General features: G+C 53.4%; 6 protein-coding genes across 6 annotated transcripts; 3 read left to right on the forward strand and 3 right to left on the reverse strand.

Annotated features, from left to right (window-relative positions):
• Positions 1-367: 367 nt before the first annotated feature.
• PV08_00307 (uncharacterized protein) lies at positions 368-2080 on the reverse strand (the record flags this gene model as incomplete). Its single annotated transcript, XM_016374673.1, has 1 exon — positions 368-2080. One exon carries the CDS (start codon positions 2078-2080, stop codon positions 368-370), a length of 1713 nt encoding a protein of 570 aa, XP_016239949.1.
• A 744-nt stretch (positions 2081-2824) lies between these two features.
• PV08_00308 (uncharacterized protein) lies at positions 2825-4544 on the forward strand (the record flags this gene model as incomplete). Its single annotated transcript, XM_016374674.1, has 3 exons — positions 2825-3150; positions 3198-3661; positions 3727-4544. 3 exons carry the CDS (start codon positions 2825-2827, stop codon positions 4542-4544), a joined length of 1608 nt encoding a protein of 535 aa, XP_016239950.1.
• An 850-nt stretch (positions 4545-5394) lies between these two features.
• On the forward strand, positions 5395-6967 carry PV08_00309 (uncharacterized protein; the record flags this gene model as incomplete). Its single annotated transcript, XM_016374675.1, has 2 exons — positions 5395-5741; positions 5833-6967. 2 exons carry the CDS (start codon positions 5395-5397, stop codon positions 6965-6967), a joined length of 1482 nt encoding a protein of 493 aa, XP_016239951.1.
• A 395-nt stretch (positions 6968-7362) lies between these two features.
• PV08_00310 (cytidine deaminase) lies at positions 7363-8141 on the forward strand (the record flags this gene model as incomplete). Its single annotated transcript, XM_016374676.1, has 2 exons — positions 7363-7453; positions 7714-8141. 2 exons carry the CDS (start codon positions 7363-7365, stop codon positions 8139-8141), a joined length of 519 nt encoding a protein of 172 aa, XP_016239952.1.
• Positions 8142-8600: 459 nt separating this feature from the next.
• PV08_00311 (uncharacterized protein) lies at positions 8601-10315 on the reverse strand (the record flags this gene model as incomplete). Its single annotated transcript, XM_016374677.1, has 2 exons — positions 8601-8834; positions 8999-10315. 2 exons carry the CDS (start codon positions 10313-10315, stop codon positions 8601-8603), a joined length of 1551 nt encoding a protein of 516 aa, XP_016239953.1.
• A 581-nt stretch (positions 10316-10896) lies between these two features.
• On the reverse strand, positions 10897-16983 carry PV08_00312 (uncharacterized protein; the record flags this gene model as incomplete). The annotated part of the gene is made up of 1 exon (XM_016374678.1): positions 10897-16983. One exon carries the CDS (start codon positions 16981-16983, stop codon positions 10897-10899), a length of 6087 nt encoding a protein of 2028 aa, XP_016239954.1.
• Positions 16984-17235: the final 252 nt, after the last annotated feature.

Genomic DNA, 17235 nt, shown 5'->3' on the forward strand with positions numbered 1-17235 from the left:
GAGGGCCAAGCAGTGGGTGCTCGCTGGGCGATAGTTGCTAACTAGTTAACTGAGTCTTATCTGCCTTACGCACATCCCAAAGCCCTGGATAAGACCGACCTCTAACTAATAAGCGCTTCCCTGACTACCGTACTTCAATGGGGGTGTTCGCTGCTTTAACTACCTAGAGAAACTCCATGATCCAAACTGCTTACAAAACGGCGCACACGATCTCAACGTCCGTTTACTTGCCATACAGAACAACCACGACAGATGCTTCAACACCCATACGTTTAATTATCCATCATTCTCTGACTAGATTCAACACTGGAGCTTCGTCTGTGATCAATGGGTGCCATCAGACTGGCTCCCTATCTAATGAATCAATTCAAGCAAGAGCAACCTCGACCTTGCCGTTCTCCAAGGTGACATGGTCCAGTGAGCCATTCTTCGAAGAGCCATTGCACACCTCTTTCCGACCGTTTCCCAGAGGAGCTGCAAACCCGTCATAGCCTGCTTTGGCGACGCCATCCACGATTGCGATAAAGTTGGCGAGACCCCCTAGGAAGAAGCGAGGGATAGGTTTAGGGGCTCCGGGCACGTTGGCGAATATCCACGATGGGATGGACGGGAACAGGGTGGTCTGGGCCACTTCGTTACAATGTTCGCTCCAGTCTGCCTCAGCCTCCGGGATCGCTTCGATGGTGGCAGCCTTGCCCGTCGCTCGTAGTCTCTCCGCTCGTTGGATGAGCTCGTTGTTGAGATTGACCTGCATCTCGACGTTCGGAGGCGCATTCGCGAACGGCCCTTGAGGTCCACTAATCATGAGGAGGTTGGGAAACCCAGGAACAAAGCACCCGAGGTAACTCGTTGGCCCGTTCTTCCAGTGATCCGCAAGTGACTCTCCTGATCTTCCGTGGAGTTGGATCCTGGTGTAACTCCCCTCGACGGCGTCAAAACCTGTGGCCAGTATCAAGACGTCCAGTTCATGAAATTTACCGTCGACCGTCTCGACGCCCGTAGCGGAGAAGTGGTCAATTGGGGTGTCCCGGAGATTAACGATGTCGACATTGGGGCGATTAAACTGTTGGTAGTAACCGCTGTCGCAGAGAGGCCGTCGCGCGTACGGTTCTTGCGGCATCAGCTTCCTGGCCTTTTCCGGGTCTTTGACAATCTGGGCAATTTTCGACCTGACAAAGTTACAGGTTGCCTCATTAGCCTCCTTATTGGTGGAAATATCTGAGAATCCCGAAAACATGAATCGAAATCCATTGCCCTGATCCCAGAGACGTTGGAATACTTCCTCACGCTTGTCTGGCTCCACCGAGGCATAGGGTGTAGTCGACTCTGTGAAGCCAAAGGCGGTCGCGGTTTTCGGAAGGCTCTCTACGATCTCGTCGTAATGGTCATTCAACCACTGGCGATACTCTGGCGTCACTGGCCCATTGCCGCTGGGGACGCTATACTGAGGAGATCTCTGAAAACTGACCAACGACTTGACCCGAGGGCCGAGCGCGGTGATGACTTGCACGCCGGTAGATCCATTACCAAGAACGCCGACACGCTTGTCGCTCAAGTCAAAATCTTCTCTCCAGCGCGAGGTATGACAGATTTCCCCTGTGAAATCATCCAGTCCTGGTATGTTTGGCAGTTTAGCCGTGGAAAGTAAGCCCAGTGCCGTTATCAAGTAACGGGCCACGAAGACTTCGTTGGTGCTGGTAGTCACGCGCCATTTGTCTTGTTCAGGGTCCCAATCTGCGCTCAACAGTTCAGTGTTGAGTTGAATGTCTTTGCGAAGGTTGTGCTTGTCCACAATGTGTTCGAGATACTTCAAGATTTCCGGCCCCTGCAAGTAACGGTCGGTCCAAGGGTACGTTCTCAGGTCGTCCCTGTCCCAAGTGAAGCGAAATACAAAGCTTTCACTATCACTCATAGCACCAGGGTACCTGTTCCAAAACCAAGTACCACCAACACCCTCTGCTTTGTCAATGACCTTGACTGAGTATCCGAGGTTGCGAAGGGTGTGCAGTTGATAGATGCCGGCAAACCCTGCACCCACAACAAGGGCGTCTAGCTCTGTGGTTTTGTCGTCGACGCTCATCATGAAAGAAGTAAGTTTTTGCCCGGGCACAAGCTTGCAAGGCGGGAACGTTCGTTGACGGATCAGTCTGCTACGTAGCAGCCCGTGAACAGCCGTATATATTATCTCTTCGGCGGTCCACCAGTCTGGCCGAGCACACTCGTTGCACCGCCTTCGCGAATCGCATCACATATCGGACGCATTAAGTTCACATTCGAACATGCCGGCAAAAGTGCAAATGAACGACCATTGATCCTACCAGCATTGCCAGATCGAGTTTGGCGGACTTGGAAGACGACTACGGCTGGACAACCCAGAACAGGCAAATCTAGGCGGGCATTTGGAGCTGTGGCTTTTCACAACTTCGCCTAGATAGCCAGCCTGAAGTCATCTCTCTAGGCTTCCCAGTTCGGGAGATTTACAGATCTCCCGTGTTATGAGTAGTCTAGGTTTCTCTGGCGTGTCTGCCGTCTCAATACCCACTCACTGATAAGGACCGCTTAAGCTAACACTTTGCGGACTAGTTAGTGGGCTTCAACAGCCTCGCTTCCGTGTCGTCTTCCCCAGACAAATGGGCTCCACAAACCTCTATGCATGCTGAAGTGAGAATGAACGAACTCAGGACTCAGAGGCTCTGCCACATCTGCGCGAGACGATGTCTCGCATATAATATTAACAACAAGCCATGTAAGTGAACATGTGTGCCTCGCCCTTGACGAGATATCCCTCTCAGCTATTCTACATCACGATACAACCGATCATAACATGGGCTCTTCGCCAACCACCACCGAGCCTGAGGCTATTGTGGCCTTCAATTCAGAGAACCTGTCTGCCGATGAACTGGAACTTCGCGCTCAAGGTCACATAGGGGAATTGCCACGTCAGTTCGGGATCTTGTCCACCTTGTCTCTTGCCTTCACCATCACCAATTCCTGGATTGCCTACTCGGCCGTGTTTGTCATCCCTCTCATTGCCGGCGGAGCAACGTGTGTTGTTTGGAGTCTAGTGATTGGTTTTGTGGTATGCAGTATCATCACCCTGGGCCTTGCCGAACTGGCCAGTGCCTATCCGACTTCAGGGGGGCAGTACCAGTACGTATCCTCTGAGATGATTGAAATCCAGTTTAACACGCTCATAGCTTCTCCTTCATGGTCACCCCTCCAAGATACAGAGCGGCAGTCTCATACACGATCGGCTGGGTGAGTGTCTTTTCCTGGTGGATGCTGGCATGCGGTTCTGCCATCTTCTGTGCACAAGCCGTCGCTGCCATGGCTGCTGTCTACCACCCGAACTTCGCAGCCACACAGTGGCAAATCTATCTCATCTACGTGGCACTTACGATTCTCTCCACGGCTTTGATAACGCTGTTTCCCAAGCAACTACCTCGGGCGGAGATTGCTTGTTTCTGGCTCTCCATCATCGGATTCATCGTATCAACAATTACCGTGCTGGCGAGAAGCGACCACAAACAGACCGGTCGGACGGTCTTCGCGGACTGGAAGAACAATAGTGGCTGGATCGATGGAGTTGCATTCTTTATCGGCGTTGGCCAGGGCATGTTCGCTTTCATTGCTCTTGACGCGGCCACCCATGTCTCTGAAGGTAAGTGCTGGTGTCCGAGCTGGAATGTGCGACAGAGACTAAATTTATCGGCATGAAAAAAACAGAAATGCCCAATCCAAGGAGAAATGTACCTCGCGCCATGGGCCTGACTATGGTTATCGGGATGATCACTGGCTTTGTGTGGACCGTCGCATTCCTCTTCTCCGCCACCGATCTTGACGAGGTCATGAACAGTCCAGCGCCGTACTTGACCGTGTTTTTCCAGGCGATTCACAACGACTCAGCGGCTCTTTTCTTTACTGTCTGGCTGTTTCTGGCGTACGTTTCGGCCACCATCTCCTGCTACGCAACGTCCGGACGCCTCGTCTGGGCCTTTTCCCGAGACAACGGCCTACCCTACAGTGATTTCTTCAGCAAAGTCCACCCCACATTGAAAGTGCCGGTGAACGCAACTGTTTTGACCTGCATCTTCGCCATCTTCTACGGTCTGATCTACATCGGGTCCACCACCGCATTCAACTCCTTCCTGTCGATATCCATTCTGGGTCTGAATGCCACATACACGGTTCCGCAGGCCATTGTTGCGTTCTGCGGTCGTGACAAAATCTTACCGCCTCGACCCTTTGCGCTGGGAAAGTGGACGGGGCTGTTCTGCAACATATTCTCCAGCCTCTGGGTCGCCATGTACATGGTGTGGTTCTGCTTTCCCACCTTTCTCCCCGTAGAGGCTCAGAGCATGAACTACCTGAGTGTGATCGCGGTAGGCGCGCTCTTTTTCATTGGGTTGAGTTGGTTCCTGGGCAAGCGCAAGACATTCACCGGCCCCAAGGTGGTGGTCGAAGGTTTGCACCTTTCGACGAGCCACAACGCCCAAACATTCGAGGCCGTTGAAGGAAGCGAGGGGGGTCTGAAGGGTCGGTGAGTGACTTCTCGGGACATGTCACTTCTCGGTGAACGCGTAATTCCAATTTTGCAACGGCAGCTTGCGTGCCATGTATTGTAGCCCCTGGTTCCATGACTCTGGAGCCTTCCCACCATTATTAGTACGACAGAGGAAGTTGAGCATTTGTCATCGTGGCGGGTTAATATAAATTGGACAGGAAACAAGCACGAATGTGGTACTCTGACAATGTAATTTAGTTTCAGCCGCAAGTGCCAGACAAAGACAGAAGGCGTGCCACAGCTATGCTATCGGCACCCCCTCTCATGAGATTTGCCAGTCCTTTTTGCTCAAACAATTCCGACACTCAGAAAAAAATAACGTAGCTGCATGGGGTATTGAAACCATGGATTGGAGTGAGAGTTGCTGTGAGGTTGAGTTGCCCAAGGGACTCACCCACACAGGCCACGACAAAGAGAGTAAACTCTTGGCCGTTATGCCTCCACATGAGGGAAACTACTGAAGCGGAGATCGACCCTCGATCAGTGATTAAAGCATCATCAGGGTGCTTCCAGCCATGAGTGTGCGATTGAGGGAGAGGTATTCTGGGAGGGACCGGGTAAAATTACGCTACAGGGTTTAGTTCGTCGCACTGGGCGATCTATACGGCATGGAGTTGAATTCATGAATACCTCCCCAGATGGGTACCGGTCAGCCACAGCCGTGAAAAAGGTGATTTACTGGGCATCGGTGGGCAGTCCCGAAAACCGAATCAAACAACGGGGAGACAGGCACATATATGCGTGACTGAGCCAAGCGCACCGGTGAAAAGATAGTGATACCGTCTGTCTTCGTGTGTCGACACCGCACCTCTGCACCGCCGTCAACCACGATGTCCGTTTCCGCTTCGTTGCTCAAAGACCCGAGTCTCTTTGTGGTCGACAAGACGTACATTGCCGGGCAATGGGTGTCGGCCAAATCGGGCGAGACGTTCGAGGTCAAGAGCCCGGCAACCGACGCGGTCATTGGGGCTGTTCCGGAATCAGGATTCGACGACCTGAACGATGCCATTGGAGCCGCGGCCGACGCGTTCGAGGGCTGGAAGCGTCTGTCGGGCCGGCAGCGCGGGCGGATTCTACGCAGGGTGTTTGAGCTTCTGGTGGAAAACCAGGAGGACCTCAGTACCATCATCACCCTGGAGAACGGCAAGGCCAAGGCCGATGCCACCGGAGAAGTCGTGTGAGTCGCCCCTTTTCTTTCTTGAGGCTTATCGACACAACACCCAGCCCCCGCGGCGAAAAACGACGTTGACGATGTGGCATTGGATCAGGTTGTCGGCGAACTTTTTCGAATGGTACGCAGAGGAAGCGGCCAGGATCTACGGAGACGTGATCCCGAACAGTACGCCGAACTCTCGAACCCGAGTCGTCAAGGAGCCCATTGGCGTCTGCGGTCTCATTACGCCGTGGAATTTCCCTCTGGCCATGGGCGTGCGCAAGATCGCCGCCGCGTTGGCGGCGGGCTGCACGATAGTACTCAAGTCGGACGGGTTGACGCCGTTCTCATCCAGCGCTCTGGCCGTCCTCGGCGAGCGTGCTGGGATCCCCAAGGGCGTGTTGAACATCGTGACAGCGGCTCGGAACACCCCTCAGCTCGGCCTCGCTCTTTGCGAGTCGAACACCGTCAAGAAAATCTCGTTTACCGGTTCGACAAGGGTCGGCAAGCTGCTCTATCAACAATCTGCACGTACCCTGAAGAAGCTCAGTCTGGAGCTCGGCGGGAACGCGGCGTTTATTGTCTTTGATGATGCCGATCTCGAAGTTGCCATCTCGAGCCTGCTCGTTGCCAAGTTCAAGGTCACCGGGCAGACGTGCGTGTGTGCGAATCGAATCTTTGTCCAGCAAGGCATCTATGACAAATTCAGCCAGAAACTGGTCGAGGAAGTCAAGAAGTTCCGAGTGGGAGATGCGCTGGCAGTCGCCGATGGGTCCATCACTCACGGGCCGCTTACCAACGGCACGGAGAAGGTCGAATCGCACATCAAGGACGCCGTTGACAAGAACGCCAAAGTCCTGCTGGGCGGTAACGGACTTCCGCATTTGGGCCGGAACTTCCACGAGCTCACCGTTCTCGGCGACGTCGACGATACCATGCAGGTCACCAAGGAAGAAACCTTCGGGCCGGTCGCCGCGCTGCTGAAGTTCTCGTCCGAGGACGAAGTCATCAAAAGGGCCAACAACTCGGACGTCGGTTTGGCGTCGTATGTCATGACCACTGACCTTGCAAGGTCGTACCGCGTGAGCGAGAGGCTTGAGACTGGCATGGTGGCCATCAATACGGGGGTGGTCTCGGACGCACCGGTGCCCTTCGGCGGCGTGAAACACTCCGGATTCGGCCGGGAAGGCAGTAAATACGGGCTGGACGACTATCTGACCCTCAAGATGGTCGTCACTGGGGGTTTATGAGGCGGCCGCACAGGAAGCTCCACAGGCTGGAGGAGGACGAGAGAGGTTGAGGGGGGGCGAGAACCTGTAAAGGGTTACGTGGCCCCGTATATGTACAGGTCCATAACATCTTGAATGAACGCAAGTGTACATATATGTCTTGATCCAACGTGAGAGCAACGCAGGAAGACTTACCCCCAGTGAAGCCAGGCTCGCTAGGCTGAAAGTGGAAGGCTGGAATTGAACGCGTGAAGTTGGGTTGCAGTTCGCTGATTCCTTGGCAATGGATGCTGATATCCATCCACCTTAATCAGTCCCTCGACCGTGGGAAAAACCACATTCGTCTCTACCTGTACTCTTGGTGACATTCCATCAAGCTCGTCTTCTCCAGCACCACCGCCACCACCACCACCAAAATGACGTCCCAAACCACTCTCGAACCACTCTCCAAAGACGAGCTTCGGGTTCTCGCTTCCAAAGCCATCGAAGCCAAGGAATATGCATACTGTGAGTCCGCCCTCCCTTTTTCCCTCTCCTTGTCCTGTTCATATTATGTCGAGTACGTTCGCCACCACCACAAAGTAAGACACCATCGATGTCCACCGTCTGAGATGTTTTGGGATGTTGGGGGGCGAGGGGGGTTGGTGAGGGAGCCCTTGCACCCACCACACTTCCATTTCCTAGTACTACACTCGTCGGCTCGAAAAAATGAATGCGTGCGAAGTACCCTGGCTAACGACGCTGCGGTTGACTACCTACTCAAAAAGGCCCATACTCCAAGTTCCGCGTCGGAGCATGTGTCATGTTGAGCGACGGGACGTACCACACGGGGGCCAACGTCGAAGTGGCGTCTTCGCCCGTGGGCATCTGCGCGGAACGATGCGCCATCGCGCCCATCGTGGCCTCGCTCAAACGTCCCGCGATGCCTGTCCTCCGAGCCATTGCGGTCGCCACCGACATTTCCCCGCCCGCGAGCCCGTGCGGCATGTGTCGGCAGTTCATCAACGAGTTTGCGTCCAAGGACCTGCCGATCTACATGTACGGGAAGGACGGGATAGATTCGGAGGGCGAGAACGAGGATAAGGACGGGAGCGGCGGCGGCGGCGGCGGCGGTGGTAGTGGTATGGTCATGATGACCATCGGGCAATTGTTGCCCATGAGTTTCGGGCGGAGTGATCTGGGTAGGGACCGGTGAACCCGCTGAATCCTACACGGTGTGATTTCCTCTTTCCCGTTTTCCCGGTTCCAAGGGGATGAATCAATGAATCTACCGCGAATGCACACCGTGGGTGATTTGTCCGACGAGCACCCAGGTTGCATGGAATGAACGCTTGGATGAAACCGAAACACTAAGGATGCACACGTACCTTTTTCCCGCCGAAAACCCTCGGGATGAACGAAACTACAGGGATACCTACCACTAGGTTCTCTCACCAGGATCAGCGAGTCCTGTGACAAAGATACAGTCTGTATGCCTACCTGTCTTCTACACCTCCTTGCAGTTTTCACGGCCGATCGAGGTTCATACAGAAGTTCATAATCATGTCCGTATACTCCTCTGCTCTATTCTTCATCTCTATCTCTCTACCTTTGTGTGCTTTCATCCTCATCTTCATTCTCCTCCTCAAACTTTGTCTTTTCCTTCTTATAATAATCACGCCTTGCCATCACTAAACTGCACAACGGCCCATTTCCCACTCCAAGCCCACTTCCTCGCTCCCGAATCTCCCCCGCCGCCTTCCATGGCGCGAAGTTCTTCATCTTTGCCCTCTGGCAATCCAACCACGACGTCAGCCTTGCACGTCCGTAGTGCCAAAACTCTCAATCCGGACCCGGGACCAAGAGGACCGATGGCGGTCGTGAATGGTGTCGTTGCCGGCCAGGCAGCCTAGAAATTCCACATCATCAGTATCAGCAAATTTTATATCCATCAATGCATCTGCACGTCCACACGTGTCAAGTCAAGCATCAACAGAGTGACCGGAGCACGGGTAACGGGGCCAGCAGTGACACGAACAGGGGGGTCGGGGAGGGGTTGGGAAGAACACCTACATCGCCAGTCAATTTTCTGTAGTTCAAATCCCCCTTGAACACGACCAGTTCACTCTCCTTCAAATCTTCCACGACCTCGGGGGCGATGGTCGGCATGCGCCAGAAACTGCCCGCGTGCGTCCAGAACCGGTTCGGTCGGAGGATCAATTTCCCTTCTTCGTGTAGGTTCTTCCAATCGTCGAACAAGAACTTGACGTCACTTTCTTGCGATTGTGTCAATGTCGGTGTCGACGAGGCCTCGCCGCCGCCTTCGGAGTCTTTTGACTCGTAAAAGCTCACTGGATCCCTCATTGCATCCAACAACGCCGCAAAATCGCCCGGGACCACGTCACTCACGAACCATGGGATACTCTTGGGGTGCAGGACCACCTCTGTCGCCAGGCCAACGGCTATCAAGTAGCCTGCCAACACGAGATCGACGAACAACTCGAACCCGGCATTGTCAAGGACGATGTCCACGCGTCTCCCGCCGGTGCCACTGGTGCTGCTGTTGTTGCTTTGTTGGTGTTGCTGTTGCTGCTCGACGCTCTTCTTCTTGAGGACTTCAAACGCCTTCCTCAAGTCATTGACGATGACGTTCTTCTCGCTCTCCCGTCTCGCCTGGCTGCCTTGCAACTTTTGAATATCCTCGTACGTCAAGGAGGTGAGCAGACTCAGGTCGGTGGCGTTGCCCCAGAGACAAATCTCGGCCATTTCGACAAACAGCGTCTTTTCCGCCTCGATCTCGGCCTCGTCGTCCGCCCCGGTGTCACCGTTACCACTGCCGCTTTTCGGAAGCAGGCGGTGCTGGTCCTCGGTGGTTCTGATCTGCGTCATGATTTCCCTGTAGCGCGCGGCCAGCTCGAGCACGGCGTTCCTGCTGCTCCGGAACGTGTCCATCTTCTGCCTCGCGAACGGGTCGTAGCCTCTCCACGCCGCCGTCTTGGCCGTGCCGAAGAACGCGCCGATGCGTCGGTACAGGTAACATTCGCTGTACAGCCATTCGACGTCGTGCCACTTGACCCCGTCTCGAGCCAGTTTGTCCCTCGCGGCCAATTCGTCGTTGTACAACTTCACGTCCGCGTGGCCGTCGTCGTCGATCTCGCCGAGCGCACGGTTGTGCTGGACCTCGTACTTGAGCGACGCGAGGCTCGAGACGATCCGTTTACCTTCTTCGATGGCATCCTTGTCGTCGGCGTCGAGCAGCGACGACACTGTCCTCGCGACGTCGTCGATGGCGCCCGTGATGATGGCCGGCCATCGTTCCCGCGCGGATTTGTGCGCGAAACTCGTCGGGTCTGAAGTTTGGTATTTCGGCGGTGGTGGGTCGAGATCCATGGCGTAAAAATCAGACGTGAACCAAATCCAGTGTCACCAATCACCCAGTACTCTCGAATCTCACCCTCGACTCTTTTTACCCTTGGTCTACCGGGACCGTCTTGGTCCTTTCCTTCCCGATGTATGAATCTCGTCGTGTCAAAATGTCTTATCTATCTCTCCCCGGTGGCAGACGAAGTTGGAGAGAGAGAAGAAGTGGAACAAAAGGTGTTGGGTTGAGAAGAAGAAAAAGAGAGAGGGGGGGGGCAGGGAGAGACGACAGATTGACGATGATCCTCGTCCCTACATAATTACTGAAACAGCCTTGCCGAGAATTTACTCTTTCGCTCCCCCGGAGTCAATGCTCCGTCCGGACGTCGCCCCGACCATTGCCAAGCAAGACGAGGCTGCCGACTTTCTCCTCCCGTTACCACCCTAGTCTCTACAACTGATGGCAAAAGATACTCGTACTATTAGGTGCTCTGTCCATGACACACACATCATCCAAAATGCCTACTAGAGTCAAGTTATTCAGCTGAGTTCGTTTGTTTTGTTCTGTCTATTCTATACCGTCCTTTTTCAAAGTTTCATCGTCCCAAGTCTCATCCAAAATCCATCCTCAGTTCAATCGCAGGTCTTGACTCGACATTATCCATCGACGTCGTGTCTTGCTTCTCTCCCACCCCGGCAGCTCTAAGCAGGTTCTCCAAATCCGATCGTTGTTCTTCACCCAATGATCCCACAGCAGCCTTGAAAGCAAACTGATCAACAGCGACAAGGTCAAGAAGTCGTGCCGCGCATTCCTTCCGCACGTCCTGGAGATTGGAGCCCCCTGGGACCTGTGTCGCGCGAACCATCAGCACAGGTATCAATATGGACATAGCAGCCAGACGTCCAGGTCCTGCAAGAGTCACGACAGACGCCACAAGGGCCTGGGTCAAGGCACCCTTGACGCTTTCCGGATCGTCAGCTTCTGGATCCGTCACAAACGGAACGAGTCGACCCCAGAGTATTCTGCCTATGTACTCGTCGCAAGCTGTTTTGGGATGAGTCATGAGCAAGGATCTCAGGCACCCGGTCGTGATTTTGGCCAGACCGACATCGTGAAGACAGTCCAGCATGTCAAACAATGCACCATCAATCAATTCGTCTTTGGCAGCCACAACAGAACTCGCCGTCGTAATCAAAACAGCAATCGACAGCAACGTATTCTTGGCACAGACAATGGCATGCTCGTTTTCTCGTCGTTGAGCAGCTGACAATATTGCCAGCATCCGATGCAAGCAGCCACGGACCAATCTTGAAGATGTCTGGATATTGGACGACCGTACAACGTCTTGCAGGAATGTTTTGAAGACAGGCATGATGCGAGGAATCACCTCGTCTTGGCATACACCTGTGGCGAGAATCGTGCAATAACTGTAAAAGATACAGGCGTGCAGGTCGGCACGAATGATAGAAGGAAACACAGAAGCCACGTCGACCAGAGCCTGGAAAGATAGTTGCACGAGTCCCACACTGTCCTCTCCGAGTCGGCGGACGGCAGGTCCAGGGGGATCTTCAAGTGTCGGCACAAGGCCAGTCAGGACTAGGATAATGATCCTTGTCAACTCGAAGAGTTGCTCGATGTCGTCAGACAACTTCTCATCGCGGTCCTGACTCTTGGCAACGAGGTGGTCCATTGAGAGATTCCTAGCGATTTCCACCAGAACGCTCTGCGTGTCGCTCGTGCTCGTGAGAGCAAGGCGATCCAGCGTGTCGGTGGTTTCGGTGAAGACGGCGTCTTCATAGATAGCATTGCCAGATACCTGAGGTGTCAGGATCTTTCTCAATGCTTGCAATATTGACAAAGCTTGAGACGGATCTTCTCGGGTTTGAGTGACCAAGGCTTCGAAAGCCAGTCCGAAGAGAATGAAAAAGAATGCCACAGGTTCTTCTCGGAAACTCATGTCTCTCCCTTGAACCACCGTGCCATTGGCTGACGCGTCCTCGGCTCCATTCACGCGTTTGTTATCGAGTGCGTCAAACACCGACTCACTGTCCTTCTCAACGAGAACCGCAATTGCGTTGACGATGCTGAGCCAAGTCTTTTGATAAAATTTCAGACGCACTTCGCAATTAAACGAAGCATATCGCTCATCCAGATTTCCTCCAACCATCTCCCCTCCTAGGGTGTCGGAGATTTCAGGCTCGAACCGAAGACCTGCAAACTCTTGCAATGAAGTCAGCCAAAGAGGTGCAAGTTTAGGTATGAATGGCTGAAGAATATCTTCCAGATAGGCTTGCTCATGACTTGCCAGCTGCAACTGTGCCCAGCCAGACAATATTGCCATCTTAAGCATAGCTTGGGCATTGGGACTAAGGTCCTTCAGATCGCCTATGGCAGCTTCTGGGGTCTGCTGAGTGAGGTTATCTATGCCCATCGAGAGCACCTTGAAGATGCGTCCCATGCGGTCTGCATTGGTGACGATACCAGTCGCAACAAAAGTGGCGCAAACACCAATAGCCTCGGCGGCCAGTTCAGGCGATGAGTCAGCTGCAAAGGCAGGGGTTAGGGCAGAGCTGATCTGTGCTTGATATTGCTCGAGCAGCGAAGCTTCTAGGAAATCGGGATCCGGTGTCTTTCCGAACAGCTTAAGAATCTGGTCAATCAGCCGTAGCCCCCAAATGCGGAGCTCGACAACATTGGCCGTGGATGCCGAAAATGCGACCCGAACCACCTCCCCAACTTTTGCTTGCAGAATTTCTTCTGCATGGATGACTCGATCCGCAGACATTGCCGCCTGGACGATGTCCATGGACTCGCTAAGCAATCGCATCGCAAAATCCCGTGTCTGCCAACGAAGGAACTCTTGACCGTCTGGAGCTGCTTCAGGAGCTTCACTCTGAGCGGCAGCGGCAAAGCCAGCAACTTCCTCGTCCGCCAGGTCCGGCATTGCTGACTTGGCCGTAACCGCTGTCATACGTGGCGGAGAATTTTTGGCCCTTGTCTTGGAAAGGACGCTTTGGCATTTGTCGATCCACTCAGCTGTATCGAGCAGAATGGTCTGTTGCATCCAGTTCTGCAACAAAGACTGAACAGATTGATCGTTAGGGTTGTCATCTAGACGACGCCACAAGTCGTCGCTCAGTTTGGACGTTGCAACTCGGGCAACCTCGGAAGCATTTCTTTTCATCAATTCGCCCAGGCCTCTGATGGCTGATGATTGAAGTAGTTCCTCGTCCGAAGAGAGATTCTCCTGTAAGTCCAGGACGTATTTGGAGAATTGAATGTGAGCAGGTGCGTACATCATGAGGTGGCGTAAACACAGGTAACTTTCATATCTCAACCGCAGTGAAGCTTCGTTCTGCAGATAGCCAATCAGTATTAGTATCAGTTTCCGCGCTTTCGACACATCCTGTAAATCGGGGCCCATGACGTTGATAATGCTGTCCACGCACTGAGCCAGAGCCTCTGGTGTGAAAAGCTCCAGTTCAAGATTCGAAGCTGCTAGAGACGCAGATTCCTCATTGTGAGTGTCGTTGGAGTACAGCTGAGCCAACAAGCCTAGCGTACTTGTGGCGTATGTCGAAAATGCCAATCCTGCTGAATCGGCAACCAGAACCAAGCCTCTGAGTGCCCAGTAATGTACTGTGGTGTGATTATCACTGCACAAGGAGAGCAACACTCCAACAATAGACTTCATATGCAGTCCGGCAGCCATGGCGCCAACCTCTGCGTGAATATAGCCTAGTGCAAGTGCGCACCCAGCGCGTGCACTGGGGTCACGATTAGCCACAATCACATCAATGAGATCCTTGACTTCCTTGTTGGTGAATTGTGTTCCGGCCAGATTGCACAGTCGGCCTATAGCTCGCGCAGCTAGATGGCGCAGATTCTGATCACCATTGCAGACGTATCTGCCCAGAAGCTCAGCGATGACTGGTCCGATCGCGTCCACGTTCAATTTACCGGCCAGGTACGGTGTCTCCTTGTTCGCCACAGCCAAAGCACAGAGGAAGGCCAGAGCTGAGTTGATCTGCATCGCTGCCCTTTTGCCCGGTTCACGCTGAAGAGGCTGCGATATGGCTGTAATGAGCTGCTCTACCGTACTCTGTTGGACCCGGGGAGACTGCAATGGGAGAGATATGGCGAACAATTTGATCGCCAGATTTACGCATGAGGTTGCAGGAGAGCTTAGCTCCGCTTCCTGCGGATCTGAACCATGCCTAATGACCAGCACCGGATCGTGCTCTATCGCTGCCAGCGATGGAGACTGGATGGAAAGATCAGGGAAGGAGACCTCCTGCTCCGGCGAAGTTCTTTGACCCAGCTGCACATGGTTCTCGAATGGCAAATATGTGTCGAAGCTATCACTTACACTGCAGACCCCAAAGCCCCAGTTGTCGCTCGTCGTCCAAAGGCCTTCAAAGTTGCTGGCAGCATTTGTCAAGGACGTTTCTAAGTTCTTCATAATGGGACGCTCGGGATCAGTGAAGGTTCTTGTAGTGAGACCGATAAGATCCGAGTGCGATACCACCTCGCTTTGATCCAGATGCTTGAGACTTGCCAGTGCGGTGAAACATTGGAGGACTCGTCGGCGCAGAAGAATCGTAAGATCTTGTAGCTGCAGCGCCGGTACCAAGCGGTGAGCGATATCGTCTGCTTCTCTCGTAGGCGGGAGGCTTTCCAAAAAGAGGATCGTGTTGTGCAGCATCGTTGAAATGCGCTTTGAACCATCCGTCGTTACCAAAGTGCTACAAGACGAGAGAAACAGCAAGAGAGCGCTCAATGCACACTCTCGAACATGTGACAGGAAGCTTAGTTCCAGATGTCCTCTTTTGGCAGCGTTCTCGTGTGTCAGCGGAGGAGGCAGGGCATTCCTCCACAGGAGCATCAACTGATTCAAGTGCACCTTGACAAAACTTGGTCCAAGACCAGTGATTCCGCTGATAAGAGTCCAGGCCACCTGGACCTGCATAGCCGACACCCGCAATTCCGCAGCAGCGCTTGACTTGAGGAGCTCTGTCGCAAAGGTGAACACATTGGAATAGATCTGAATCGAGCCGTACAGCGGTTTCTGACGAACACAACTGATCATGACAGCGATGGTCGAAGCATAACCTAGCGACTTTCGATGAGGGTATTTGGGCTCGCTTGACGGTTGGAACTCTTTCTGCAGTTGTGACATGGCATGTTCTATGCTGCGATTTAGCTGGCTTGGGCATGCGAGTACGAAAGCCTTCAAGCTTTGCACGGCATGGCTCTGGACAGTGTGGCTAGGATGCTGCACAACTTGGAAGAGTGCTTCTCGACATGAGTCTTGAAGAACATTGGATGCAGGACCAAGCCTTGAGAGTAACTCGGTCAAGGTCGATAGTGCCCCTGTCAATATCCGTTTTGAAGGCTCCTTTCTCTCCGGGATCACCTGAGGATAGTTCTTCAGAACATCATTGATTATATATCGGGCCGCGTTTATCTGAGCATTTTCCGTAAGGAGGCCCGTAACATCGTTAAGGATCCACTGGACAATCTTTCTGGTGAGTAGCAGCCGGTAACGGTTGGCCGATACAGTCGGATTGTTGAGCAGGTCGTCATACGTATGTGCGGCGACGGTTGCATACCTCTCTTCCAACGTCTTGGGCGGGAGGAGGCGAAGTAGGTATTTGTAGCACATGGCTATGCCTGCACGTGCTCGATTGCTGGTTGAAGCTTTGCAGTATTGCTGCGACAATACTCGGAGGACTTCGTTCAGGGACATGGTTAATTGGACAGATGCTTTGCCCTGGCTGGGAGCTGGAGAAGCTGCACCGTCTTGCTCTCCTTCCTCGTCCAGATCTGCACCAGGCTTCTTAGACTTCCTGGGCTTTCGTATGACGGGGACTTCTATGTGTCCAGTGTCTGAAAATGCCTGTCCCAGAGCGCTAGCCATGGCTGCAGCGGCGGAATGCCTGACAGACGATGTCGAGCTGTCGATGGCCCTCCACATACTGTTCTTGAGGCTGTCAAAGTCGGCCGAGTTGTTGAAATAAGTTGTCTCGGTGACTAGACTGCGTATACATGAGCATGCGCATCTTTGCACAAATGAAGACTTTTCGCTCGCCGCAGCACCCCGGGCTTGTTTCCAGATGTCTCGAGCCACACTTTCGTCCAGGCTGGTTTGAATCCCGATCACCAAAGCATCAAGCGCTCTGAACACACAGCCACGGGTCCCGGTGTGTGACGACTTCAAAAGTTTAAGCAGGCTCGCAACAACGAGACCAGATAAACTGATTGCACTGTCGCCGGCCGAGCGGAATAAAGCACCCAAGCACACCACAGCCGCGTGTCTTGCGCCCACCTCTTTGTCGTTTTTTCCCGTATTCAATATAGACACGAGATCGTTTATAGTCTCGTAAAGCAGGCTCCGACTGCCTCGTCCAAAGGCATCTGCCAGGATTCTGCCAAGGGTGTTGCGGACAACGCGCGATGGTGTCGGTGCTCCGAGCCCGACAATCTTGATGACCTCCTTCTTGATCGAGGCCTGGTGCACAGGCAGGGCTTCGGCAGAGAGGCTTTCGACATGGTGTTGCAAGTCGGAGACGAAGGTCAGCAAAAATAGGTCTTGCTGTTCGGTTGGAAGCGCATGCAGTTTGGCAATGTCCAGTTCGGTGTCAGAGGTGCAATTAGTCGCAGGCACTTGTTCAGGGGCCGGCGCTGAGCTGGCCATTGTGGTTTATATGAGAACAAGCGAACGTCCTGGATGGACGGACGCACTCGTATTGCTCAGATACCATATAAGCGAGCAAAGGTGACAGAAACACAGTTCCTTTTGGCGAGTTGTATGTCTTCTCTCACAACTGTCCTTCAGAAAGTTCGTAAGCGGTTAGGCTGAACATGTCGATTGTGTGGCACTCCGCCGTACGAGTTACTACGCCATAATGCAGTTCATGCTACTGTCACGCAGGCAGCAAATGACGCT

The sequence above is a fragment of the Exophiala spinifera genome, assembly GCF_000836115.1.
Source record: "Exophiala spinifera strain CBS 89968 unplaced genomic scaffold supercont1.1, whole genome shotgun sequence".
Taxonomy (NCBI): Eukaryota; Fungi; Ascomycota; class Eurotiomycetes; order Chaetothyriales; family Herpotrichiellaceae; genus Exophiala; species Exophiala spinifera.